Genomic DNA, 25074 nt, shown 5'->3' on the forward strand with positions numbered 1-25074 from the left:
GTTTTGATTAGTTGATAGGATCGGGGCCGGAGGGGGAGAGCGGAAGACTCTGGCAATTAGACCAAGTATACAGTATGTTCTGAAAGGTACGCGGTAGACTACATCTGGCATTCAGGGCACTGCGGCATTGCACCTGGAGTACTCTGCAATTTCCCCATCAATGCAAGTTGTTCAATAGTCCTTCCAGTCGAGTAATAATGCGCCTGCATAAAACCTTACCCTGACAGGCGCCTTGCTGGAAGGGGAAATTTGCTGCCTTCGAGCATAAAACTAGTCTTGAAGGAGTATAAACAGGAACCGTCCACCCGCCGCCCGACGGGCGCTTCACCAAGACTGACTCGGGGGCCTGCAGACATGGCCAGTGGCAGTGTGCATGTATCAACATTCTGTGAGTTAGTTAGTTAGTTAGTCACTGCTGATAACGTAATCGGTAAGCGAGTCGGCCATGTAAGCCAGTCGGCCACCTATGTATTGTATATACAAAGCTGATTTTAATCTTTGAATAGTTCAACAATCTTAGAATATATACTTTAGAAATCCTGTAATATATAATCTAAGAACTTACTTAAGAGAATAAATTAGTTTATTTTCTTCTAAAATCTATTATTTACCAGTGGTAATTCTCTAATAAAGTGTTATTTTTGTAAGATATATAAATAGTGTATATAAAAGCTAATAAAGATAATTAAAACTTTATCTTCTGTAAATAAGAAGATTATATATATATAATATTCTATATTCAGTTTTAAAAAGATTTAATAGAAATTGGTGAAGATAATATGACTTAAAAATCAGCTATTTTATATGTAATACATGGGTGGCCGACTGGCTTACATGGCCGACTCGCTTACCAAATACGTTAAGTTACATGAGTCAGCTATAAATTCCTAATCTTCAATCCCCGTACGGTTTTCACCTGGCAGGTAGGTAACTCAATCACCAATGGCAATCGTACCATTTGATAGAAAGGTGATCCGGCTATCAACCTTCCGGGTCGGCTTTTCCGGATGGCCCGTGCGGGCTGCATCTCAATCTTGGAATATTATGCTACGTACTCCGTACTACGGAGTAAGTCTGATTGACGGCGGGGAAAATCATGGCTGTACGTGGACTTTTCAGAAAAGACTGTGGTTTTTTCACCCTACGCTTGTTTAAAGTGTAGGATTCCTAAAGTGAATTAGCTCTGAATTGACAACATAGACAATACAATCATTGCTGGACATGATGAGTAGGGCGGTAGAAGTATCATTTGGCCCACATAGATTTGTCTCGTCAAAGGGCGGTACTGCCAATGCGGAAGATAGGACGAATGGTGATGCTGTGAGTTGGGTTGCCTGTTACATTGCTGCTACAAACAATATCATAGATTAGTAGAATTCCTCGTTGGTGGATATCGCTATGCTTCATGCATTGCAGTCTCTTGCTGACCAATGTCGTGTCTACAATGGTGTTGTCTTGAAGCATTCCGTACTCTGCAGGCAACGTATGTAGGCTTTCATCGAATAGTCACGTTTTTTTTCTAGTTTGATATAAATTGATCAGATTGTTCATACTAGAACGCGTTTGTTTGGCGGAATCTATAAAGCTCGTTAAGTCTGACAATTGAGAGTCTTGGGAAAGACATCGAGAATGTCATGTTCTTTCGTGGCGCGGCAGAAGGTCGAAACCAGTGATCACATCAGCATGATTCATGCGAGACCATACCTTAGACGCTATTATCCTTTTTTTCTTCTAATTTCGATGCTAGATGTCGACATTGGAGGTTTATCTAGTGACTGGCATCACAATGCTACTATCTATCTGCAACGGATATATAACACGATCATGGCTCATTCATTGAGTAGGGCCCCTCGGTACAATTACTGGACAATTGGAAAGCAGCAACCACTAGCCATCTTCTCACCCTGCTAATTGACCCCATCCACCGAGTAAACCGAGAAGGCTCACCAGATAGTCCTGTTACTAGATTTCAGCAGTGCATTGATTTCGCTCGGGTGAATCCAGGCAAAGACCATCATTGCCAGGACCATCAGACACCCATCGAAGACGTACATGTACGCTTCGTGCGAGACCAGGTAGCCATTGTTGCCCTGTGCATACTCGACCAAGCGGAACAGAGAGCGGACAAGGATAAGAAGGCTGCCAGCATACAGGGCATACATGTGAATTTCCCAGGGTGGTTGCGACGACAGTACCTTCCGGGTGGGGCCGTCACGCATACCGATATGAAAACGAATGCTAGTGACCGTGAAAAGCGAGAAGAAGATTAGTTGGATGACCAAGCCAGCGATGATAATACGCTCGCCAGTCGAAAGGGCGCTGGCCGTGCCGCTGGCCATGATGCCGCCGCCTGCGCGGAATTTTAGTCCGTCGTGATTAGTTTGTGAGTTGGGTGGACTGGAAAAGCCTACCAGCGCCCTGCATCAGGAATGAAATGATGTCACCCAGCAGAAAGATTTTGGTCAACCACTCTCTCCGGATCCAACAGTATGCCTCCCCGTGGGTGAGCATGACGATCCGACCCAATTCCATGTAGATACTGGCCGCGAACAAGGTCGGTGCGATTAGGAGCAGAAGCGTCTGCACGATGTAGGGCTTCACGGTGAAGTGAGGACTTTGCGTTCCGGACACGGCGCGCTGGTGATCTTGATCAGCTTCCTTTATCCGTGACTGCGGTGGTAGTTGAGATATACTAACTCCAATGTAACCGATGAACTCAACTGAGCGAGACTGCGAGTCAGTGCTTTTCGCCAGTCATTCATTTGACTAACTCACAATAGCCGCCGACTACAAAGGGCACAAAGAACCATGTTCGTGTCCGAGCCACTTGGTAAGTATGAAAACCAGAAGCGAGTATAAATATAATGACCATCACAACGGCCGCGCCAAAAGATGGATCGTATCTGTAAAGTCTGAAGGTAGAGACTTCACCTGCCATTTCGATAGTGGGTAGGGGTCAAGCTGCGGGAATCAAATTCGTCAAGAAATGCCCTGAAATAGGTCGAAAGAGAGAAGGTGGAAGGCGTCGCTCACACGTAGAAACCAGCAAACGTCTTGCAATGGTGCGTACTAGGAACACCCCGAACTTGTTTATGTACCTTTTTCAACCTACCTCCATTATTAGTACACTAAAAAAAGGGGGTCCCAGTCATATTGCCTGCAGGTGGCATGCACCAATAGTAATACTGGAGAGACATCGATTTCTGGAGCTTCAAAGTCAAATCCTCGTTATCGTAGCCGTAATCGTATATGTCTTCATTCTTGCGGATGTGCGAGGAGTATAAATCATGTCTCTAGATCGTCACCTGCACGAAACAACGAATTCCCTGCTTTAATCCCTCAGTCCCATTGCCTTTTCACCTCACCCATTGTTCTCTCTCTTCTCCCAAGGGAGAAAATACTCGCCTACTTGCTTGACCTCTACAGTGGCTTCCTCGCTCCCATTGCTGAATCCTCGCCAAGCTGTGAATACAAACGTCCCTCATGGCTGGCAACAACAAGATCGACTTCAAGCTCTATAGATACACTCCATCTAGAGTTGCAGCCGTCATCTTCGTGGTTCTCTTTTCCCTGACCACAGCGTACCATGTCTACCAGCTCACGCGGCGCCGAGCATGGTACTTTCTTGCTTTCGTGATTGGGGGGACTTGTTAGTAGAATCCCACTCTCCGACCACCAACAATGGAAAGCTGACGAGCGAGAACAGTTCAGATTATTGGATACATCTGTCGCGTTCTGGCCCATGACCACAAGGATTCAGTACCAATCTACAGCGTGCAGACAATCTTGATTCTCCTTGCCCCGCCACTATACGCAGCGTCGATATATATGGTCCTGGGCCGGCTCATAATCTACTTACGAGCCGAACGCCTGAGTATTGTTCCAGTACGCTGGATGACGAAGATCTTTGTCACGGGGGATGTGGTTGCATTTGTCATGCAAGCAGCAGGTTCGTACAGATTTTGACCATACTGCATCTGTGCTCAGGATCTAATCAATGCTGCAGGTGGTGGTATCATGGCAAGTGGCACTGTCAGCAGCTACAACCTCGGAGAACATATCACCGTCGGTGGTCTCTGTGTTCAATTGGCATTTTTTACCTTCTTTATGGGAACCTGTGCGCTCTTCCATCGCCGCATTCGCCAGTCACCTACAACGGAGGCGGTGGTAGTCACGGCGCGCCTGCACGGGAGGAGTACGAGGAGCTGGGAAGGTATCCTCGTGGGCTTATACATCGCTAGCATTCTGATCCTAGCGAGATCGATATTTCGCCTGATCGAATATGCGCAGGGCAACGATGGGTTTCTCATCAGCCATGAGGTCTTCATGTATGTTTTCGACTCGACGTTGATGGTCCTAACCATGGTGGTTATCAACGTATTTTACCCATCGATTGTTCTGGGTAGATCACAGAGAGAGCGAGGGGAGGAATTGGACTCTCCTGCTGTATCTGAGACAGGGTTGCAGGTGTGAACGGGCACTGGGCAGTGAATTCGGGGTCTTCCCCCAGGATCCGCTAATGGAACCTTGAAGTTCGCCGAGTGGACCCGAAAAGTGCGGCAGTGCCAATCAAAGCTTCCCGCGTATTCGTACTTCGTACCTCGTACTTTTTTATCTTTCCTATACTCTTACTTCACCTTTTCAGGTACTGCCTGAAAGACCCTTTTGTGCTTTTCATGATAACTCACTTGCACTTAACCCTACCATTAGATACACTGCCAGTATGCATACGCGGAGAGCACATCACAAGTCCCGCAATGGGTGTGAACAGTGCAAGGTGCGAAGGGTAAAGGTGTGTGTTTGCATGTGTTCTCTGGGGCTTCCTTTTCTTTGCCTTTCTTGCTTACTCGTTCAATAATACGGATCATCGAAATAGTGCGACGAAGTTTACCCCTGCCTGCACTGCGTAAAGCGTGGTATGGATTGCACCTTCAAACAACGACAGAAGACCTCCAACTCCGGAGAGAGACCCAGCAAGTCGCCCGACTCAATGCCCGCTGCGAGACGGATTGCTTCACCCGGTGGAGAAGACGCGTATGGCTCCTTCCATGCCAGGCTCGCTGAAGCCGCATTTGCATCACAAGAATGGTCTATGCAGGACCCCGAGCTGATGCATCACTATACCCTTCACACGTCCCAATCCCTTGCCCGGCGACAAGCGATGCAAGACACATGGCAGGCCGCGCTACCGCACATTGCCTACTCGTACGAATTCCTGATGCACGGCATCCTCGCGCTCGCCGCCGTGCACCTCGCCTATTTGAAACCGGAACGCTATAGTCGGTATCTGACGAGTTCCCGATTCCATATTGCCCTAGGTGTACGGTCCTTCCGGCGGACGCTTCTCGTCCCGTCTGCGGACAACTACTGTGCCCTTTTCGGCTTCTCCAGCTTGCTCATGGTCTACATCTTTGCCGCACCGGTGGATTCGGAGAGGGCCGATCCGCTACCCGGGGCTCTGGACACGATCCTGGACCTGTTCAAAATCTGCCGAGGGACGTTGGTTCTCAAACCATATTTGCCACTGCTCGCAAAGAGCCCTCTGGGGCCTCTCTTTCGTCACGAGTTCGACATTTCCTCGTATCAGAATGTAGTGTAAGCCTGCCCTTGTTCCATACCTAGGCAGTCATTTGTCCTAGTCCTTTCCAACCTTGCGCCAACCATTGACCCTGGCGAACAATAGAGACATCCCAGAGTGTGCTTTGTTCGAGGGCCTGCACGACCAACTCTCCCGACTCCGGACCTTGATCCTCGAGATTGATCCTACATCAGAGTCGTGCCCGCGAACGAGCTGCTTGCAGGCGCTTGGACAGCTGGAGCTATCCTTTCAAGCGATCCTGAGCGCAGATCTGCCACTCGAGTGCGGCATGATCTTCATGTGGCCGCTCACGCTGGACGAAGAATTCTTGGACCTGGTGCGGGGCAAGCACGCGGTGGCACTGGTGCTCCTCTCCTTCTATTGCGCGCAGCTCCACGCCTTTGCCAATTACTGGTTCGTCGGTCACAGGGGGCTGGAGTTGTTGGTCGAGATTGCCCAGGTCGTGCCTGCGCCGCTAGACGCGTGGTTGGAGTGGCCCAGAAGGGTGACAGGTCAGCAGTGTCATGTCGTCAGTTAGTTTCTGCCACATCATTAAGATAGGTGCTACAGCAAGTCTTGTACACCGCGAACATATTGAGCCCTGCCCAAGTAGGTCAGGGTCTTCTTTGGGAGAAGCCATCTTGTAGCTTCTAGGGTAACAAATATATTCTTTATTTTGAATGTCTGACAGAACTCCTGTGAATACTGGCAGAACTGAGTAGAGAATTTGATAGCATTTATTGCCACTGTGTTTAGCTCGAGGTATGGTATAGCTAAGTTGTAGTGATTGATATGAGTTAACATAAACGGCGAAGACTTGTTATGAAAGTGGTTGAATTGGTTGTTGATGGTATGGGTAGGACTTTGAGTCGGGCTATGAGTAGGTGGGCAGCGGTACGCTGTAGCTGTTGGTGTCATTTGATGCGATTAGCCTACCTAGTAGGAAACATCACATGCCAAGTAGCTTACGCTGTTGCGGTATTTGTTGTTTGGAGTGTGCTAGAAGTCTAGTCTTACTAGTTGTCGAGATACAATATGTGTGAACGGCTATTGTTTAAAAGTTTGGAGTCTGGACTGGATGGTAGCGAGTTCTGAAGAAAGCTTGAGTTATAATATTATGAGACTCGTATGGTATTGACGGAACGTGTTAAGACGCGTGGGGGATGGTTGAGTTGGAGCCTAGTAGTTTTTACCAGCTTGTATCCACGCACCAGAAAGCTATAGATCGGATGGCGCTAACCTAAACAGGGACGCTATACTTTTGTACCTAAGTAATTGGCCGTTAGTTACTGCAGGATACGGAGTAGACAATTCAGTAGTATTGTTCATGCGGTGTAACTTTATCGACGCATGATGCAAGTTCCTTGTGGTAGGAAGGAGGAGAATCCAAGTAACGCATCGCGAGTCTCTGAAAGTGGACGACACCTAGGCATAGTATGTGCAGATTGTCTATCCTTGGTTTAGGCCTGCCGATCGGAACCAGATATACAGACGGTCAACACTGGGCATACGGCCCAGAGCTCAAAAGCATTGCTTGCATCGGTTATTTTGTTTCAGTCCAGCTTCGCTCAGCGCAACAAGTCATCACATCATATTCACTTTGGCTAAGGTATTATGTAGCTAACGATCAAACAGTGTGTCCTACTGAAGTGTAGATTCCCACCCAACACTTGGCTGCGTCCTTACCGACCGAACCCAAACCAGCCGCGTCGCCCGCTCTTCTTTTCTTCTGTAGTCGCTTCTTCTTCTTGGGCCTGCGGCGTCACCTGAGCTACCGAGCTTTGACGAGGGTAGTCAATGTAGTTCCAGGCCACATCCAAGAACAAAGGCTTAACAGGAACTGGCTGAATCTGCAGCGGAAACGGGACGACATTCTTCAGGTCAACAGCATCGCCGGAGAATTCATGCAACCGCTCAATCACTGGACGCTGAGTAGTCGACCTCGCTTGTGCTTCGACGGAAAGCTTCTCGACAGTGACAAGGCCTCGGTATTGAGCCACCAAGCCTCGCAGACTTGACCCTAAGGTGGAAATCTGGGTGTGTGAGATGTCCAGCTTCGGCGGGCCCTCCGCATTGATCGAGGACTGGAGAGACTCCGCAGATCCCGTGGTAAGAGACAAGGCTTGCGAAAACAGGGCAAGGGCATTGGTAGGTTTCCCGAGAATGCCATGCGAGCGCCCAATGGTCAAGCATCTGTGATTTAGAAAGGTCAGTAATTGCTTATGGTTTTCAGTAGATATAGCAAGTTACCTCAAAGCGCGGAAGTAGCTCCGCTTGGCGTCTAGTTCGCGAACGAACGCCGAGTCTGCCGCAACTCCAGGTAAGTCCAGAATAAAATCGATACTCTGCAGGGTGGAGTCATATAGCACGACTCTCTCACGCAGTCGCCCAAGTTTCTTGCCAATCGTTTCCTCCACTTTCCCAGAGCCCTTAGCATTCTTGAACTGCTTGGCGGTGCCTGCTTCAAAGGAGATACCATCATGCTCTCCGCACAAGACGCGATTACGTCCAATTCTCCATCCCACCAAACCGTAATTCACTGCCGTACGTGTAATTTGTAGCGCCTGCATCCTCTTATCGCTAGGATCGACGCCCTCGGCTGCTAGGTCATCAATTGCAGTCTTTGTGGCATCGACTGCATCCTGACTCGCAATGATTACACTGTCATATGCAGCGGCCTTGTCCTTTGGGGAAGCAGACTGGCTGGCGCTCTCTGATAGCCAAGCGGCAAGACGGGACTCCGCTGCAGCCGCAGATGCGAGAGCTTGAGAGATAGTGGCATCTTCGAGTGCGACCGTCCGCGATCTCCAGGTGATGGTTTCAGGAAGTTGCTGTACCTCCCCCTCGGCAGTCCTCCGTGTTCCAGCGGCCTCCTCTTTCAAGCAATTAGGATCGACCTTCTCAACTTCAGATCTGATGGTCGCATCGGAAGGAAAATAGCTGATTGCCAAGGACGGGAGAGGCTTAGACCGAGGGAGTTTCATCTGATATGCAGCGTATCTGAGACTGGGATCGACAGTTCCAGAGAGCAGGTCACGGAAAGCATCCTTCTTAACCTGCTGGCCTAGAGCCACGTAGATGACTCGGGCAATAGCATAATCTCGAAGACACTGTTCCCACTTGCGCTTCTCCAGGAACATCGCTCCCGAGAGGGATGCCAAGTATGCGCGTGCCTCTAGCACATCAACATCAGTGGCCCCCGAAGTTGCCTGATCCTCCAGAATTGTGACCAAGTGGTTCGCATAGGTGGTAGCTCGGTTTAGTCGTGCAATAATGTGACTCCGAGCAGCACCGGCGATCCCCTTGGCGGACGGATCTGCCGAATGCGCGGTCTTCTCGTGCATCGCTTGCGCCCATGCTCGTTCAGCGCTGGTGAGTAAGATGTGGACGTATCTGCGAAAGGGAGAACCCAGATCTGAGTTAGTGGACTGTTGTGACAATACCAAGGAAAAAGGTCGAGGAAAAAAACCTACTCCACATTCTTGTTCACATCCTCTGCACTAATGGCAGGTTTGGCAGTGTACTTCCGGCCTTTGGGGGTTGTCTGTCCAAGCCGCTTCTGAAGCTTGTGCAGCTTCCGGCTTGTGTATGCATGGTAAGCATTATAATTTCCAGTGAGAAGAGTCTCCTCCCGGTGAGCAAAGATGAAGTCGGTAATGTCCATCTTCCTGGTGATTCTATCGATTATCGATTATCGATTGATTGACCGAGGTATTGCCAGGTGGTGGTGCTGTTCCCACCCGAGCAGTTGCGGGTTGATGTGGTCAAGTCTCGGCCAAACAATCGGCCGGCTGATTTTGCGGGTGTTGCTTTTGCAGCATCCAACCTCCAAGCTTGTTGCTACACCTCAAAATTTCCTTCCGCAGCCACCATCGACCCCTCCCCAGACACCAAACTTCCCCAGTCCGCCGGAATATACTTGAAGCTCGAAGGTTAACGCCTCCAAGCTCATATTTCCCCCCCTTGCAGCCTGGTGTGCTGGCTAGTAGCACATCTTCGGCAATCGGCATAGTCTTTCTTCGGCGTGGTACGACTGGTCTCCCTTCGCAGCGCCTCAGCCCATGCTCGATTGGCTGTCCGACCAAAATCTAACTCGTTGTTTCCAGCCCAGGAACCCGATATGTTATGTATAGCAGTCAATCACCGGTGATAATAGGGTTAGACGCCGCAATTCTTCGAGGTGATGCTGGAACGAGCGGCGGGATGTCTTGAAAACGCGGGACGACGTTTCTTTCGAGATTCAAATGGTGCCATTCGAAGCCGAAGATCGTTTTATACCAGTCTTGTGCAATTCCCTGCGACCAACCTGGAGTTTCATCATGGTTCTTCGACCATCCAGTCGCCGCAAAGACCCGTGCCGAACGATTTGAACGCCACTCCGCAACTCAACGATACACGAACGCCACCCCCAGTACTCGATTTCTTGTATCCGCTTCCGACCCAGCAATTTGCAGCCTCCTGCCTCTATCGTGTCCAAAAACGGCTCGTCCCGCGTCGAAGGAGAAGGACGCCCCCTGGCTTGACGAGGCGAACCTACACATCACAAGCTGAGGATCTTGAAAAAGAGGGGACAAGGAGACCCGATACATCGGAAGCTGAGGATCTTGAAGAAGAGGGGACAAGGAGACCCGATACCTCGCAAGCTGAGGATTTTGAAGAAGATGAGTCAGGGACAACTCATACATCACAAGCTGAGGATCTTGAAGAAGAGGAGGACTTTTTCGACGCGGCGCAAAGTGGTCAAAGTCCTGGTCTGAAAGCAAAGAAGAAAGCTTCTGATAGGTTCCTCGACCCCGCTACTCTAGAGGAATATGAGGCCTACGATGGTGCATGGTCTCGTTATGTCGCTGCTGGTCATCCTACACAAGTCAATGCGGCTCTCATAGCGTTCCTTAGGGATTCAAACAGGCATGTGGATCATAAACGTGCTAGAAGAGTGTTAAATTGGATTCCTCTTGAGTCACGGTCCGAAGAAGACTACTTGAACATAGTCAAATCAGCTCTAGCCACCAACAAACTGCCAGAGGCGGAAGATCTCTGTGCAGAAGCCATACGTTATGGCATTGGCATGAAATGTTGGGCTTTTCTTCTGGTTCATTATGCGAGTTCCTCGCAGTGGGATTGGGTACAGGCATTCTGGGACCTCGGGTCATCATTCGCAGAGAACGACCGCGCTCAAACGTGGAGCGCTCTCGTTTCGAATTTGAATATGTCTACTCTTGAGGACCCCATGACTGGCTTGGCAGACTATATACAAGAGCAGACAGAGAGCACGTCGCTACATGATCTTGCTCGCTTTTTGCTCGACAACGCTTGTACCAGCCAAGCATTCGTCGAACAATCTTCGGTCGATGGTATTTTGCTAGTTTTGCAAAAATACAACAATCTTGGCATGCTCAAGCCTGCACATTATATCAAACTTCTCAACACAATTCGGACAACCGAGAACCGACAGATATTTGTCCGCTCTATCGTGATATATCGGAACTTTCGTTGGAGGATGGATGGTCACGCTCCTTCAGCAAAACTTTTGGGCCATTTGGTGAGGCGCCTTGCCTCTTTCGAGATCACGGCTGGGCTTTTGTACTTTCTTGATGAGTTCACCCATTTTTATGGAAAGCCAACCTTGGACGCTTATAAGCACGCGCTCGTTGCTTTCTCCAAAGTTGGTGACGTTGACAACGTCAATGATATTTTTGACAAAATGGTATCCCACCATGGCAGGCCCCAAAGCCGAAGGCTGGTGACTCCTCTTCTTTACGTGCATGCACGAGTCGGTAACGTGCGAGAAACGTTGCGTCAATTCTATCGCATCCCTGAGGAATTCGGTCTTCGCCCAAATACAGTCTGCTGGAATGTTCTGCTTACAGCCTACGCCAACGCTGAGGACTTGAGTGGATGTTTCAAACTCTTAAGGGATATGTTTGACCAGGGCATGGAACCGAGCTCGCATACTTTCGGTATTGTGATGGGTCTCTGTGCCAACCGGGGCGATGTCCAGGGTGTCCGTGACTTGCTCGAGTTAGCAAAACAAAATCACGTACAGATAACGGCTCCCTTGATCGACACTATTGTGGAAGCGCACTGCCAGAACCAAGAGTTTGAGGAGGCGGAATGGGTTGCGCAGACGTGCCTTGGGTTGGACGTTACAGGTTCGCGTGTCAGAATGTGGAACGTCCTACTGTGGAACTACGCTTTCAGAATGGACTTGGAGGCGATTTCTCGAATTCGCTCGCTCATGGATGAAGCCACATTGCTCCCAGATAGCATGACCTATGCCGCTCTCATGCTGAGTCTAGTTCTCATTGGCCAAACAGAAAATGCTCGTCGCATTCTGAGACAGCTTCATCGCAACAATCGCGTATATGCCACCGAATTTCACTACGCAATCATCCTGTATGGGTACGTGAAGAAGAGGAACCGAGATATGGTACATGTGATTTTCAACGAGATCCAGGAGCGATTCGGAGAGGCTGGTCTTGCTTCAAGGCTCCTTGTTCTCAAGAGCCAACTGCGGCGAGATTTGCAATTAATCACCGCTGGTGGCGGTGGCGCTGCCGGCGCATATACTCGCTTGGAAAACGCAGAGAAGTTCCTTAAGGAGACTATCTCAGAGTTCCACACTAACAAGACAGCGACAAAGGCTCCTGTACTGGGCGCTGGCAGAATGTCTGCTAAGCAGGCGTTCCCTACCGCATACTACGAACACATGATGAATGCCTATGGAAGGCGCGGAGCTGCTGGGCGAGCTCGAGAATTATTCCACGAGTTCATCCAGAGTCAACGAACATCACCTGACGATGACGCTCTCGAGTTAGCCCCAGTTCGCCTACTAACAGCGCTGATGCTCGCTCATATCAGAGGCAATGAGCCTGAAATGGTCGAAGAATACTGGAACATAGTTTTCCCACGCGCCATCAAGATGGCTAGTCGACCGAATATTGAGGCATGGTTGTCCAGTCCCAGCAATTCCGACAGCGCACCGCTTCCGTCTCACAAGGAGCTCGTCGTCAGCTCCGAAGCCCACAGTGAATATAATGCGGACGAGACCAATGCGGACAAAACCAATGCTGAGGCAGCAGAGACTGCGGGCTTCTCCATTCTGTCTGCTCATCGCTTCATGCTTTCTCGGGCTCTTTCGTTGTTCATGCGTTCTCTGGCTTACCGAGCCGAGGTTCGGAGAATACCTCAAGTCATCTTGGAAGTCGAAAGTGCAGGTTTCGCTTTAACCACCTACAACTGGTCTACTTACGTCCAGATGCTTGCATCCTCATCCGAGCCGTCGGATCAACTCGAGGCATTCACCATGTTCGAGCATCGATTCATGCCTAACTTCCCTGGATGGAAGTATCTGCGCCGAGGATTTGGTCTCAAGCCGCACGGTGTACCCTCTACCATCGATGTTGTGGAGACAGGCCGTCCCAAACCTCCACACCTGCTTGGTAGAGAAGGTCGACGGTACTGGAGCAAGATTCAGCCAGACTTCATGCAGCCTACTTATGTATCAATGGTATACCTGGCTGCTGCCTTGAAGGCGTTCCGAGAAAGAAGTGTCAACGATGGACCCGCGGAAATCCAAGCTCTATATGATCTTGCGCCGAAGACAGTCGATGCGGTTGCTGAAATCCCTTACCTTCGTGACAAGTTCCAAGGTGTTCTGCTCCGTGGTCGCGCACTACGAACCGACACTCCAGCCAACGAGCGTGATGAGTTCGTATGGACAGGAGGTATTCTGGGAGCAGGCGGTCTCACGAGGACTTTCTCCAGAGAACATGAGCCAGTGGATGAGGAACTTGCTGATGATACGGCGACTACGGAAGGTGACGAGCAGGCCGAAGAAGCTGCAGACTTTGAAGAGGCTATCCCGGATATCGAGGAGTTCCGAAGCCTCTTCATGAGAACACTGGAGAAGTCGGATGAGTATGACATTGAAGTTGAAGCCCGCCTGAACAGGAGACGCAAGGCAACAGGTACCAAAGAGGAGCTAGGGGACGATGAACGGAACCAGTCTGTTCGTGAGGAAGATCTCTACGAAGAAGATGAGCTCGACGAAGAAGCTTCTGTAGATGTTTCTAAGCAGCTTCCGGATGATTTCCCCACCGAAGACTTCTTCCAGGAGCAACCGGATGAGCTGCCATCCGACGACTTTTTCCAGGAGCAACCAGATGAGTTACCATCCGACGACTTTTTCCAGGAGCAACCAGATGAGTTTCCCCCCGAAGACTTCCTCGAGGACAATCACGAGGAGACCGAACGGGAAGCTCAAATGGGAACGACACGGACAAGCCCGGAAAAGGATCCCGGAGAAACTCAGCAGGAGGCACCAGAGGAAGCCTCTGGAGAGGCCCCAGCGAGGCTTCAGGAAGAGTTGCCGGTGGTGATTCGGGCTGAGCCTCTGCCGTCGGAAGATCTCTTTGAAGTTCATCACGACGAAACCCTATCCAAGGCTCAGAGGAGTGCTCGCCCAGTGAGTCCCGAACAGGACACGGGAAAGCCCCAGGAGGAGGATCAAGTCCGAGTCGTTCAAGAGTCTCGTGATGGAGTCCAGGAGGGTCCACCAGGAGACCACGGAGAGAATCTTGAGAAGGCACAGGAAGAGATCCAGGAGGAGGCTCATGAAGAAGCCCAGCAAAGTGTTGGAGTGAGGAACCCCGAAGAGAAAGACGGCCGGAAGTCTCAGGAAACAAGTGGTCAAGAGCCCCGGGAAGAGGACCGACAATAAGTTAGGCCAGGTGTGTAGGATATAGGGGTATTACGGTGTACATATAAGAACATTCTCCTTGTATATTTATCATACAGACTTGTACAAGACTCTGCGGCTCAGCGTTTTCTATATAATTGTATTCACATTGTCCTTTGCAAAAAGACGAGAAGGAAGATCTTGAATCATCTGTTATGTAGCTAACTAGTTGATTAGTTGATTAGCTGAGTTAGTGAGTGGTTTATGCACTTGGTAGAAGCTGACTCAGCAATACAGTCATAATCCACCTATGCAAGGTACGCTTTACGCGTTCCGTCGCAGGACGCGCTCTAATATTACCCGATTCAGATGTCGCGTTTGAACCCGAAAGAACGGTTTCTCCGCCAACCCACCCTTCCATCGAGATCAAGCAAAAATCACCATTCGCATCCCCGCGCTTGCACTTTGACCCCAGAGATAGAGGTCCCCCATTTTCTTGCTACTTCATTTCCACTTCGATCATTTTGAGATACCCTTTTCGTTATTAGCAAGAATCTGTCTGTCATGGAGGGACAATTCGATGATGCCGCACAGGATCGTGTGCGTGCCGCTGTCGAATTTCTCGATCCAAGTAAGCCAATATGACCTTTGATCCTTTCGGCGTACAGCGTACTGATTGCTTGACATTGCAGGTGATGCTAGAGCACGCAGGTCTGTTGGCCTCTGACTACCATAGCAAACTGCCATGCTTTGCGGTAATAAGGGTCTAACTTGGAATTAGTTATCGAGCCGATATCTTGTTGATGCTGAACAGAGGGCTACGGCGGTTAATAGTGAGTTGTGGTCATCTGTATACTTCAGGCGACTTAGCCTAATCATTATGCTATGGGTGTAGGTCAGCATTGATGAGATTCGAGCACATAGCCGTGAGATGGCTGATGGGTAGGATGCGCCCGCCCCTCTACTTCACCCTAATCACATTGGCTGATAAATTACAGTCTTCTCACATCTCCCTACGAATACACCGATGCCTTCGAGAGGGCCTTGAAAGATATCATTAAGACACTGCCCAACCGACCGTCGAGAGAAACTGCAGACGATGTGGTATGGCGATTCCGATCTCTAGGACCGCTTGCGCAGCAGGAATTAACAATGTCTAGCATTATCACTGTGGCTTCGTTGGCGCCTTTGGAGAATTTTCCTGCAACCCCAGAACCCTTGGCTCCTCACATCTGAACCGGATGATCTCGCTGGAGGGAATTGTGACTAAGTGCTCCTTGGTCCGACCGAAAGTTATTCAGAGTGTACATTGGAGTGAGCGCACCAAGAAGTTCCTCACCAGGAAATATGTCGACGCGACGATGACTGCGAGTGGAGCAACTAGCATGAGTGTTTACCCCCAAGAGGATGATGAGAAGAACCCAGTACGTTTTTACATGAAATGTGGCTAGAGAACCAACTCTGACATTGTCCGATTTTCCTTAGTTGACCACGGAATACGGCTACTCGACCTACATGGACCACCAGACTATTTCGATTCAGGAAATGCCTGAACGGGCACCGGCCGGCCAACTTCCGCGCAGTGTGGATGTGATCTTGGACGATGACTTGGTGGATCGAGCCAAACCCGGAGACAGAATTCAGCTTGTCGGCACTTACCGTACTCTGGGTAACCGAAACGCATCTTCCACATCCGCCACTTTTCGTACGCTCGTATTAGCCAACAACATCATCCAGCTGGCATCTAAATCAGGCGGTGGCATCGCGCAAACTACCATCACCGATACCGACATTCGAAACATCAACAAGGTCGCTAAGAAGAAGAGCGTGTTTGAGTTGCTATCTCAGTCCCTCGCGCCCAGTATTCACGGCCATGACTACATCAAGAAGGCGATCTTGCTTATGCTGCTTGGTGGCATGGAGAAGAATTTGGACAATGGAACTCACTTGCGTGGTGATATCAACATTCTCATGGTCGGTGATCCGTCTACTGCCAAATCACAGCTCCTTCGCTTTGTTCTGAATACCGCACCGCTTGCTATTGCAACCACGGGTCGAGGTTCTTCTGGAGTCGGTCTTACTGCTGCTGTCACTTCCGACAAGGAGACGGGTGAGCGCAGACTTGAGGCCGGTGCTATGGTTCTTGGTGACCGTGGGGTTGTCTGTATTGACGAGTTCGACAAGATGAGTGATGTTGATCGTGTGGCTATTCACGAAGTGATGGAACAGCAAACAGTCACAATCGCAAAGGCTGGTATCCATACGAGTCTGAACGCTCGATGCAGTGTCCTGGCTGCCGCCAATCCTATCTACGGTCAATACGACCCTCACAAGGACCCGCATAAGAACATCGCTTTGCCCGATTCTCTCTTGTCGCGTTTTGATTTGCTTTTTGTTGTGACGGACGACATCGAAGACGCTAAGGACCGAATGGTTTCCGAGCACGTCCTTCGTATGCACCGCTACCGCCAGCCTGGCGCTGAGGAGGGTGCACCGGTTCGTGAACAACAGCATCAGACCCTTGGTGTCGGTTTAGAGGACAACCAGGATTCAAACCATCCCACTGATGTCTACGAGAAATTCAATGTCATGCTACATGCTGGCATGGCCAACCAGCGGAGCAAGAACAAGAACGTCGAGATCCTGAGCATTCCCTTCATCAAGAAGTATGTTCAATACGCGAAGACTCGTGTCAAGCCCGTGTTGACCAAGAGAGCTGCCGACCACATTGTATCGACTTACTCGGCGCTGAGAAACGACGATTTGGCCGGCAACCAGCGCAGAACGTCTCCCATCACCGCTCGTACTCTCGAAACCCTTATTCGTTTGTCCACAGCCCATGCCAAATCGCGCCTCTCGAACAGAGTGGAAGAACGCGATGCCAAGGTCGCAGAATCGATCCTGCGATTTGCCATGTTCAAGGAAGTGCTTGAAGACGAGCGCCGGAAGAGGAGAAAGGTCACTACTTTTGACGAGGACTCGGAAAGCGATGACTCCGATTCTGAGAGTGATGAAGATACCCCTGCGCAGACTGCAAGCGCGACCCCCCGATCTACCAGACGGGGCGGGATGAGAACTCGCGGTGCCAATGGTGTCTCGACCATAACCGAGGACACCGAGATGGATGCGGAGGGAGACAACGTGTCTGAGGATGGGGATGGCCTGTACAACTCCAGTCCCCGTGGCCAGCGGCTTCGCTCCAGCCGGACTCAGCCCGAGTCGCAAAGCCAGTCTCAGATGTCGGTAGCATCGTCCCGTCCGGCGTCGCAGCTGGTCGAGTCTCAGACGGACACCTCGCAGTCGCAGACCGCCAGCCTTTCGTCTCAGCCTATCCAGCCTGCCCGTCTGACGGTCTTCCGCCAGGCTCTGGGCCCGCTGATGGGCACCCGCTTGTTTACCCACGGAGACACCGCCGACGTGGAGGAGCTTATTGGCGCGGTCAATACCGCTATTCGCAGTGCTCCCTCACTTGGCGAGAGCCACGTCTTCCAGCGTCCGGAGGCCCTGCAGGCCCTGCGGGCCATGAATGAGAGAAACGAATTGATGTAAGTCCCAACTGACCCCCTATGCTTCACTGTCAAATCATAGGACTAGATCTCTAACCACGAATACAGGTACCTTGAGGATGATGAAACTGTTTACAGAATTTAATGAGCTATTCGGTTGAGGATCTTTTCGGCATAGAATCTGGGGTGTTCTGTTGTTGTTGTCACGAAATCAAGCAGGGTTGTACGTGCATGGTATTTTTTGTTACACGACGACTTTGTTCTACATAATCGACATTTGGAGAAAGATATGGCGTTTTTCGGAGTAACTTCGGTTGTGTTGCTGAGAATTTGAAGTAGTCTATGTATCATCGAATTGATAATACAGCTATATCTGATCATGTGTACAGTCTACCTAGTGGTATGCTACCTTTCTCTCAATCGAGCACTCCACATAATAGATCACACCAGCCCCAAACCTATTCCGCCTTAGTGTACAAGAATTCCAGGTATAGTAGACAACGCAGCGCCTATATCCAGAATCCACACCAACGGACCATCAAGACTGTCACTATGCACGTACCTATATCCAGTCCCTTTTCTAGCTTTCGTCCTATCTATATCATTTCCTCTCTCATCGCATCTGCTGAGAGACAATAAACAAGAATCCAAAGTTTTTACTTATTCACTCACTCTACTTTCAAGGTTTCAATCATTCCTTCATCCTTCCTTGATGTCCAAATGGCAACATGAATACAAAGACATAGAGATATAACAGGGTATTAAAAGGAAGAGTAGAGGGGGTGGGGTTGTGATGAAGAGGGAAGAAATATGGCGATAGAATAGAAGAAGAATAGAAGAGATGCCACACGCACACATGCACACACACACACACAGAGGAAGAAGAAAGTCTACGTCAAGACAATAGGACGTATGGCGCTGGAGAACGGAGGATGATGGGGAGGGGGCCCGCGGGGTATAATTTAACAAGCATGTTGTGCGATTGGGCTTAGGGATTTCTCAGCTAGAGAATCAAGCCTGACACCCTTGCTTTATTTGCAGTATATTCCTTTACACTTTTTGTTTTGAGATTTGCTTTCATTTTATATCGACCGGAGTACTGCTTCTCATTGAGGAGGAATCTTCGGATGAAAAAGATGGAGTGCGCAGTACACCCTCGCGGATTTGTGCCTGGGTCAATGGCGAGAGCCCGCGAGTGATTGTTTTGGTGCTTTTCTTCTTGCGCTGCTGCTGCTGCTGCTGTTGGTGATGTTGCGCGTGATCTAGGTGGGCGATTGGGCTCAGGCTGCCTCGGCGCGGCCGGCCGCTGATCGACGATCGCGACGGTGGCCGCTCGTCCGTGTCCACGGGAGTAGTGCTCCGGGATGGGGTTCGGGAGTGCGATTCGGAGCGGGGGCCCCGTCGCGCGGGCGATTTGGACTCGAGACCGTGTTTCGAGGAGATAATGGAGTGGTGGTGGTGACGAGGTTGGAGCCCGGGTTCTGCGGATCGGCCGAGCGTTGCTGCGGCGAGTCGGCGACGCTGGGAGGTCTTCCAACCGGATCCAAGCCACCAGAACCAGCCGCGGTCCTGCTGGGCAATCTGACGCTCTTTCTGGAGCAGTTTCTGACGCAATTGAGCGCGCCGCTCGTTCTCTTTCTCCCAAAAGTCGGTGCGGTAATCGTCCCAGTTCTCGCGGAATTCGGGAGAGAACGATTTGGGGAGGAGGAGCAGTCGGATGTAGTCACCCCCTGGGCTTAGATCTTCCTGCACAAGGCCCGATTCTGTGTCCTGCCCGTAATACTGCTGATAGTGCTGCCGACTACCGCGTTTCTCGGACACAGGGCGCTCAATATAGTGAAAATCCCCAACGGGAGAAGGGGAGAAGGGGTCGATAAACGGAAAGAGGAAGGAGATGTATGAGAGCAACTCCTGCCACCAGGGACCTCGAATGACGATGATTTTGGTATTCATGGTGCGGAGGCCACGGTTGGCCACGGCGAGCCAGCGCCGCGGCCACCGCACCCCGCGCTCCCATTGTCCTGTTCCCCAGACCAGCAAGGCAGTGACCACGCCTCCGAGTAGAGCGACCTTCTCGCCCATCTCGACCACCCAGTAGACCGATCCGCCCACCCCGCGGCCATCCTCGCGGGGCCGGAGGAAGAGCGCGTAGGCGAAATAGGTAATCCAGATGGCCAGCAACAGCAGGAAAAAGGTGTTCTGCCTTCGACGTTCACGCAGGGCTAGATATTGGGCTCGTAAGGAGCTTTCCAGTATGAGGAGATTAAGGTATATCTGGGGTGGGGATGAAGGCAGGTTCGAGTATGCGTCGGGCGTGGCCGGGCGTGGCGGGGAAGAGGAAGAGGCATCATCGGATGTCGGAGTCCCATTGTATGGGGCGGCCACAGAAGTCGACGAGTCGGACGATTGTGTCGCTGAAGAGCCTTTGACAAGCTGATCGAGGCTGGCGGAAGCCATGGCGTCCTCGAAGCACGCAGTAAACTGCAAGAGGGAGATAACCCAGCTGCAGATGGGGAGGAAGATCGGAGGATCCCTTGTGGAAGTAAGTACAGTACAGTAAGTACGGGGCAGTACAGCACAGGGCAGCGAGATTCAGGCGCGCGCGCGGATCAGATGAAACGAAAAGGTGCCAAAAACAGAAACAGGAAAATGAAATGGCCTTTGCGGCCCTACTCTATCTCATCGCATGAACGAGAAAAGACCGAGTTCTGGGAGAGGGGAAGATATGGAGATGGAAGTGGCTGGGAGGGTAAGACTGGGAAGAAATGGGAAGCAATCAATCAATCCATTCATTAACATTAATCGTCATCTGCCAAATTGTTGGCCGTTGAGGCTCCACCACAACCACCTCCTCCATCTTTTTCTCCATCTCACTTCAACACCTCACTCACTCCTCTTCTCGATAAACCTGAATTAATTAATTCTTATCAAGATTACCTTTAGTACCTGACTAGCTAAGTCGTGTACAATGGTCTTATTATAGCAAAACCTACTCACCTACTCACTCTAACTACTCGTCATCTTCTGCGGGCTCGAACTGCTTAACTCCATCCGAGTCGGAATTATCGGTCTTTGGCGTCGCCTCAACCATTTTCTTTTCTTTGCCTCCACCTGTCATCAACTCATCAGCCCCCCCTGGCCAACCTATATTTCCGTCATCTTTCCTCCTCCGCTCTTCTTCGACACATACGCGCGAGTGACAGAGATATTTCCTCTGTCACTCCATCTCTCTGAGCGACAAGGTGTATACCGCGCGGCTCTCTTGCCTTCCCCTCCAGGCCTCCACGTTGCAATCCTGGACTCCCCGCAATACCCCTCGCATCTACTTTGCACCTACCCTTGTCGCATCCAGGCGATCGACATCCTCAATGGCTTCCGAGCAAATCAATTCGTCCAAGAACGAGTACAGTGAATCCGGCCCCCAACGCAGGGACGGCACTCCTCATGCTGCTCTCGGAGCAAGCGCAACCCCTGCACCCTCCGGTTGGTTTCCTTTGGGCTACCGGGAGGGCTTCAGCCAATGGGTAGGTTCCTCATCGCAGCAACAAAAGTGATTTTCTAGTGTTTATGCTTTGTGGCAAGGGTCACTGAACCGCAATTGTATCTTTACAGTGGGCGTCATTACCGGCTGCCACAACCGAACACAAAGTCCTCTCCTACCTACCCTATCTTCAGCACCAACCCCCGACACACCTCCAAACCGGAAAGACCAGCACAGTCCCCAACGGCGGATCGGGGAGTCTTCAGTCCGCCGATCACACTGAGGAGGGCGATGTCACTATCAATTCCACCAACGATCCGTATGGCCCGCGACGGTGGCGCTCAAGCATGGTGGAGCTCAGCGGCAAGAATCGAGCTTTGAACGAGTTTTCTGTCGAGCGTGTGGGTGAGGAGGTGGACCAGCATTTGGTCATGGTTCACGGCTATGGAGCCGGCCTGGGCTTCTTCTACAAGAATTTCGAACCCCTCAGCCGATTGAAAGGCTGGCAGCTCCACGCGCTGGACCTCCTAGGCATGGGCCGCAGTACACGCCCACCGTTCCGCATCAAAGCCAAGGAGCGAGAAGAGGCCATCAAAGAAGCAGAGGCGTGGTTTGTGGACGCCTTGGAAGAATGGCGCGTCAAGCGCAAGATTGACCGCTTCACCCTCATGGGCCACAGTCTGGGAGGCTACATGGCAGTGGCCTACGCTCTCAAGTACCCAGGCCGTCTGAACAAGCTGATTCTCGCCTCACCCGTGGGCATTCCCGAAGACCCCTACGCAGTGAAGGCAGAAATGCCCGAATCCTCGACGGTGGCGAACGAGCTCACGCAGAATCAACGCACTATCGCCGAATCCGCCTCCTCGGTCGCGCCCGGGGAAATCCAGAAGGGAGACAACAACATTCTCCTCAGAGGTGCTCCTCCCGATTCCCCAGACCGCCCTCCTCGCCGGTTGGTTCCGAAATGGTTCGCCTATCTCTGGGATGCCAACATCTCCCCCTTCAGCCTGGTGCGGTGGGCGGGACCCCTCGGCCCGCGCCTGGTCTCCGGGTGGACCTCTCGCCGCTTCTCGCATCTCCCGGCAGACGAAGCCAAGGCCTTGCACGACTACTCTTACTCGATCTTCAGCCTCCGTGGTAGTGGTGAATACGCCCTATCTTATATCCTGGCGCCCGGTGCATTCGCCCGCAGCCCGTTGATCCGTCGCATTCAGGGCGTCGGCCGGCAATACATCGAGCAGAACCCATCCCCCGCCTCCACCCTCCTGGACTTTACCAAGGCCGCCGCAGCATCTGAAGCCGCTGTCCCCTCGTCCTCGTCACAATCCTCCTCGGCCAAGCGCGAAAACGGCCTCCCCGTGGTGTTCATGTATGGAGACCACGACTGGATGGACGTGAAGGGTGGCATCGCCGCCAAAGCCAAGCTCGACGAGGAAAAGGAGCGGGCCCTCCGGAATGCGACGCCGGAAGAGCGCGAGGCGGACAATGGCTCTGCCAAGGTGGTCATCATCAAGAACTCTGGGCATCACGTCTACCTCGATGGGTGGGAGGAGTTCAACCGGGTGGTCCTGGCTGAGATGGAAGAGGTAGAACGCAAGGAAAGAGCGAAAAGAGATTAAGCTTTTCTATTTGTTCCTGTGTGTGGTTGCTCGGCTTTGGGTGGGGTTTTCCCTGGGAGTGAAGAAGTCACAAGGAGTTTGGATCCATTTGCAGCGGTGGGTGTGCTTGATTGATCAGAAGCGTTGTTGATTCCATGTTGTTTTTGTCCATATACTATAACTTATACTACACTATACAATGTCTATGGTCCGAAGATAAGGATAATGAGAAAGAATATCGTCACTTACAATCTGATTTGTTTTGGCGGATTGAAGCTAAGTGAAAGAAGCTTTCATGTATGCATGTCACGAAATTAATAGACTAGTAGAGTGCGCAGGCTAATCGACTAGGACATATGACACAAAATTTTCCCATGCATCCAACCCAAAATAATGAATGGCTCCAAGACTATGGATTTGGGCCCTTTATGACCGAGTAGTCACTCTGAATGCAACGTACCGAACAATTCCTACAACAAGCCAGACCAGAGCTTCAAGGCTGCAGGAACTGAACGCCTGAGTTCGGTCCGGATATACTTCTTCGGCGGTACCGCAGGCCCGTGGAGTAATGCACCATCGATTTGCCCGGTGGCCGGGGGGACCGCTGCCCTCCTTCGACGGGGGTCACGGTTCCGCTGCTGTTGGAACTAGCCTTGCTCGCCGCGGTGGGTCGTGCGACGAAGTAGCCGCCGCCGCCGCCGCCACCACCCGGTCCGGGGGTGGCATCGAGAACTGCACTGGAGGAGTGGCTCTCAGCCGAGAGTGCTGTCTCCGGGAAAGAGGGTAGCTGGTGGATGGTTGATGATGAGGACGGAGACAGAGCTCTGAGGCCGCGGGGGGCCTCGGACTGTGGTGCTGCTGCTGCTGCTACGCTGGGTTCCGGCCGACTGGACAGGGACAAGAACAACGAGCTGGTCGATAGCTTGGAGACTTGGAGCGAGGAGGTGGTTGCTGAGCGGTGGTGATGGCGGCGATGTCGGCCGCCGTGGTGCGGCGGTGGTGGGTGCTGCTCCTGCGATGGGCGTCTTTGGCGCCAGAATGATGATGATGATGATGGTTCCACGAGCTCCGAGGTGCTGCTGTTGCTGCGGAGGGTTAGGGGTTGCGAGGGGAGCTCGAGGCGTTGGTTGATGGAGAGCCAGGCTCGCTCGTCTTCGCCGTCGGGGTCGTCGGATCTGTTTGTGTTGGTATGGGTGTCGTCTCTGAGGAGGCCGTTCGGGGTTGTTGTTGGGGAGTGCGTGCCTGGGAGATGGTGGTATCTGGAGGTACTGGGTGGTGGTGGGGGTGAGCGCCAGCCGCCGAGACCTTCGAAGTCCCGGCCGGAGTTGCCGCTGATGAGGCCTAGGAGGCCCGCTGCTGCTGCTGTAGAGGCAGGGGCGTGTCCGTTACGTTGGGATGGTTCCTTGCACAGGCGGGTGGGCGGGATGTTGCTGTCTTGTTGGTCGTCGGAGGAGGTGGAGGCGCTGTTGGTCCGGGTGGCGTGGTTAGGACGTTTATTGCTCTGGGCGCGTGCAAGTGAGTGTGCCAGGTGATGGCTGTGATGATTGTAGGCATGATGATGTTGGTGCTGGTGAGACGTCAAGGCGGGTGGTGAAGGCCTCGTTGCGCCATGGTCTATGGAGAGTCTTTTGGGGGTCGAAGAGGCGGGCGTCGAGGGCTCCGATGCAGATAGATTCAGCAACGAGATGTTTGTTGCTGTCGGGATCACGAAGAAGTTGGCGATGATTGCGAAGCATAGCTCCAGGTAGATGATGAGAAGTCTGAGGATGAGCGCTAGCAGCGAGAGGCTGATCGTGATCCAAGCGGTGATGACGAGGGGGATCGAGATGATGGCTAAGAAGGGAAGTGTGAGCAGAACGGACAAAGAGGTAGACATGAAGACGGTGGGTACTGTAGAACAAGTCTTGTGCTTGATTTGAGCGGATATGATTCATGAGCTGGGATACATATAGACCAGCACTGTATCAGAAGCAAGGCCAGAAGCGACCCTTGAATCTTTTCACCATGATCTGATTTGAAGAGCAGATGGTTCTTATACAACGGATGGATGGATCTTCTGGTGGATTTCTACTTCGGGATAGTCAAATTCCCCGAGTTTGCGGAGAACTGCATGTGATACCGGCTGCCCCAGGCATGGAAGATTTGACACCTCACACAGCACTGCTGTGGCAATTGGCCCATAGCCTGTGATTTTAGGCTTACATATATCAGGGAGAGAAAGAAAGAAGTAC

The 25074-nt window shown here is 51.5% G+C and overlaps 10 protein-coding genes across 10 annotated transcripts; 5 read left to right on the top strand and 5 right to left on the bottom strand.

Moving 5' to 3' along the window:
* Positions 1-1943: 1943 nt before the first annotated feature.
* On the bottom strand, positions 1944-2938 carry BO66DRAFT_435376 (RTA1 domain-containing protein; the record flags this gene model as incomplete). Its single annotated transcript, XM_025650844.1, has 4 exons — positions 1944-2350; positions 2412-2637; positions 2698-2720; positions 2776-2938. The coding sequence occupies 4 exons, from the start codon at positions 2936-2938 to the stop codon at positions 1944-1946; spliced, it is 819 nt and encodes a 272-aa protein (XP_025507256.1).
* Positions 2939-3360: 422 nt separating this feature from the next.
* BO66DRAFT_367202 (RTA1 domain-containing protein) lies at positions 3361-4473 on the top strand (the record flags this gene model as incomplete). Its single annotated transcript, XM_025645290.1, has 3 exons — positions 3361-3649; positions 3707-3949; positions 4007-4473. Exons 1-3 carry the CDS (start codon positions 3484-3486, stop codon positions 4471-4473), a joined length of 876 nt encoding a protein of 291 aa, XP_025507257.1. The 5' UTR covers positions 3361-3483.
* Positions 4474-4723: 250 nt separating this feature from the next.
* Positions 4724-6116, top strand: BO66DRAFT_408777 (Zn(II)2Cys6 transcription factor domain-containing protein; the record flags this gene model as incomplete). The annotated part of the gene is made up of 3 exons (XM_025649144.1): positions 4724-4792; positions 4877-5595; positions 5684-6116. 3 exons carry the CDS (start codon positions 4724-4726, stop codon positions 6114-6116), a joined length of 1221 nt encoding a protein of 406 aa, XP_025507258.1.
* BO66DRAFT_222306 (uncharacterized protein) lies at positions 5953-6595 on the bottom strand. Its single transcript, XM_025642692.1, has one exon. The coding sequence runs from the start codon at positions 6494-6496 to the stop codon at positions 6143-6145; it is 354 nt and encodes a 117-aa protein (XP_025507259.1). The 5' UTR covers positions 6497-6595; the 3' UTR covers positions 5953-6142.
* Positions 6596-7161: 566 nt separating this feature from the next.
* Positions 7162-9479, bottom strand: BO66DRAFT_468747 (signal recognition particle subunit SRP68). Its single transcript, XM_025652673.1, has 3 exons — positions 9052-9479; positions 7829-8971; positions 7162-7771 (listed from the first exon to the last, which is right to left on the bottom strand). The coding sequence occupies exons 1-3, from the start codon at positions 9240-9242 to the stop codon at positions 7261-7263; spliced, it is 1845 nt and encodes a 614-aa protein (XP_025507260.1). The 5' UTR covers positions 9243-9479; the 3' UTR covers positions 7162-7260.
* A 282-nt stretch (positions 9480-9761) lies between these two features.
* Positions 9762-14300, top strand: BO66DRAFT_315244 (putative translation regulator (Cya5); the record flags this gene model as incomplete). The annotated part of the gene is made up of 3 exons (XM_025643467.1): positions 9762-10243; positions 10361-13640; positions 14127-14300. 3 exons carry the CDS (start codon positions 9762-9764, stop codon positions 14298-14300), a joined length of 3936 nt encoding a protein of 1311 aa, XP_025507261.1.
* A 400-nt stretch (positions 14301-14700) lies between these two features.
* BO66DRAFT_367208 (MCM DNA helicase complex subunit MCM3) lies at positions 14701-18142 on the top strand. The gene is made up of 8 exons (XM_025645291.1): positions 14701-14889; positions 14951-14969; positions 15040-15091; positions 15154-15200; positions 15257-15362; positions 15419-15682; positions 15744-17803; positions 17873-18142. Exons 1-8 carry the CDS (start codon positions 14823-14825, stop codon positions 17907-17909), a joined length of 2652 nt encoding a protein of 883 aa, XP_025507262.1. The 5' UTR covers positions 14701-14822; the 3' UTR covers positions 17910-18142.
* A 589-nt stretch (positions 18143-18731) lies between these two features.
* Positions 18732-20512, bottom strand: BO66DRAFT_222329 (Spo7-like protein). The gene has a single exon (XM_025642693.1). It carries the CDS (start codon positions 20219-20221, stop codon positions 18842-18844), a length of 1380 nt encoding a protein of 459 aa, XP_025507263.1. The 5' UTR covers positions 20222-20512; the 3' UTR covers positions 18732-18841.
* Positions 20513-20885: 373 nt separating this feature from the next.
* BO66DRAFT_389022 (putative alpha/beta hydrolase) lies at positions 20886-23086 on the top strand. The gene is made up of 2 exons (XM_025646701.1): positions 20886-21288; positions 21377-23086. Exons 1-2 carry the CDS (start codon positions 21133-21135, stop codon positions 22862-22864), a joined length of 1644 nt encoding a protein of 547 aa, XP_025507264.1. The 5' UTR covers positions 20886-21132; the 3' UTR covers positions 22865-23086.
* A 64-nt stretch (positions 23087-23150) lies between these two features.
* Positions 23151-24875, bottom strand: BO66DRAFT_389023 (uncharacterized protein). The gene has a single exon (XM_025646702.1). The coding sequence runs from the start codon at positions 24717-24719 to the stop codon at positions 23337-23339; it is 1383 nt and encodes a 460-aa protein (XP_025507265.1). The 5' UTR covers positions 24720-24875; the 3' UTR covers positions 23151-23336.
* Between the last annotated feature and the right edge of the window lie 199 nt (positions 24876-25074).

The sequence above is a fragment of the Aspergillus aculeatinus genome (assembly GCF_003184765.1).
Source record: "Aspergillus aculeatinus CBS 121060 unplaced genomic scaffold BO66scaffold_7, whole genome shotgun sequence".
Lineage (NCBI taxonomy): Eukaryota > Fungi > Ascomycota > Eurotiomycetes > Eurotiales > Aspergillaceae > Aspergillus > Aspergillus aculeatinus.

Coding starts and splice junctions, on each gene's coding strand:
- BO66DRAFT_367208 (XM_025645291.1), top strand. CDS start 14,823: ATGGAGGGACAATTCGATGATGCCGCACAGGATCGTGTGCGTGCCGCT. Junction 15,092..15,153: donor GAGGGCTACGGCGGTTAATA/GTGAGTTGTGGT, acceptor CTATGGGTGTAG/GTCAGCATTGATGAGATTCG. Junction 15,201..15,256: donor AGCCGTGAGATGGCTGATGG/GTAGGATGCGCC, acceptor GATAAATTACAG/TCTTCTCACATCTCCCTACG.
- BO66DRAFT_222306 (XM_025642692.1), bottom strand. CDS start 6,496: ATGACACCAACAGCTACAGCGTACCGCTGCCCACCTACTCATAGCCCG.
- BO66DRAFT_468747 (XM_025652673.1), bottom strand. CDS start 9,242: ATGGACATTACCGACTTCATCTTTGCTCACCGGGAGGAGACTCTTCTC. Junction 8,972..9,051: donor GATGTGAACAAGAATGTGGA/GTAGGTTTTTTT, acceptor TCCCTTTCGCAG/ATACGTCCACATCTTACTCA. Junction 7,772..7,828: donor AGCTACTTCCGCGCTTTGAG/GTAACTTGCTAT, acceptor TCTAAATCACAG/ATGCTTGACCATTGGGCGCT.
- BO66DRAFT_389023 (XM_025646702.1), bottom strand. CDS start 24,719: ATGTCTACCTCTTTGTCCGTTCTGCTCACACTTCCCTTCTTAGCCATC.
- BO66DRAFT_222329 (XM_025642693.1), bottom strand. CDS start 20,221: ATGGCTTCCGCCAGCCTCGATCAGCTTGTCAAAGGCTCTTCAGCGACA.
- BO66DRAFT_389022 (XM_025646701.1), top strand. CDS start 21,133: ATGGCTTCCGAGCAAATCAATTCGTCCAAGAACGAGTACAGTGAATCC. Junction 21,289..21,376: donor GGGAGGGCTTCAGCCAATGG/GTAGGTTCCTCA, acceptor GTATCTTTACAG/TGGGCGTCATTACCGGCTGC.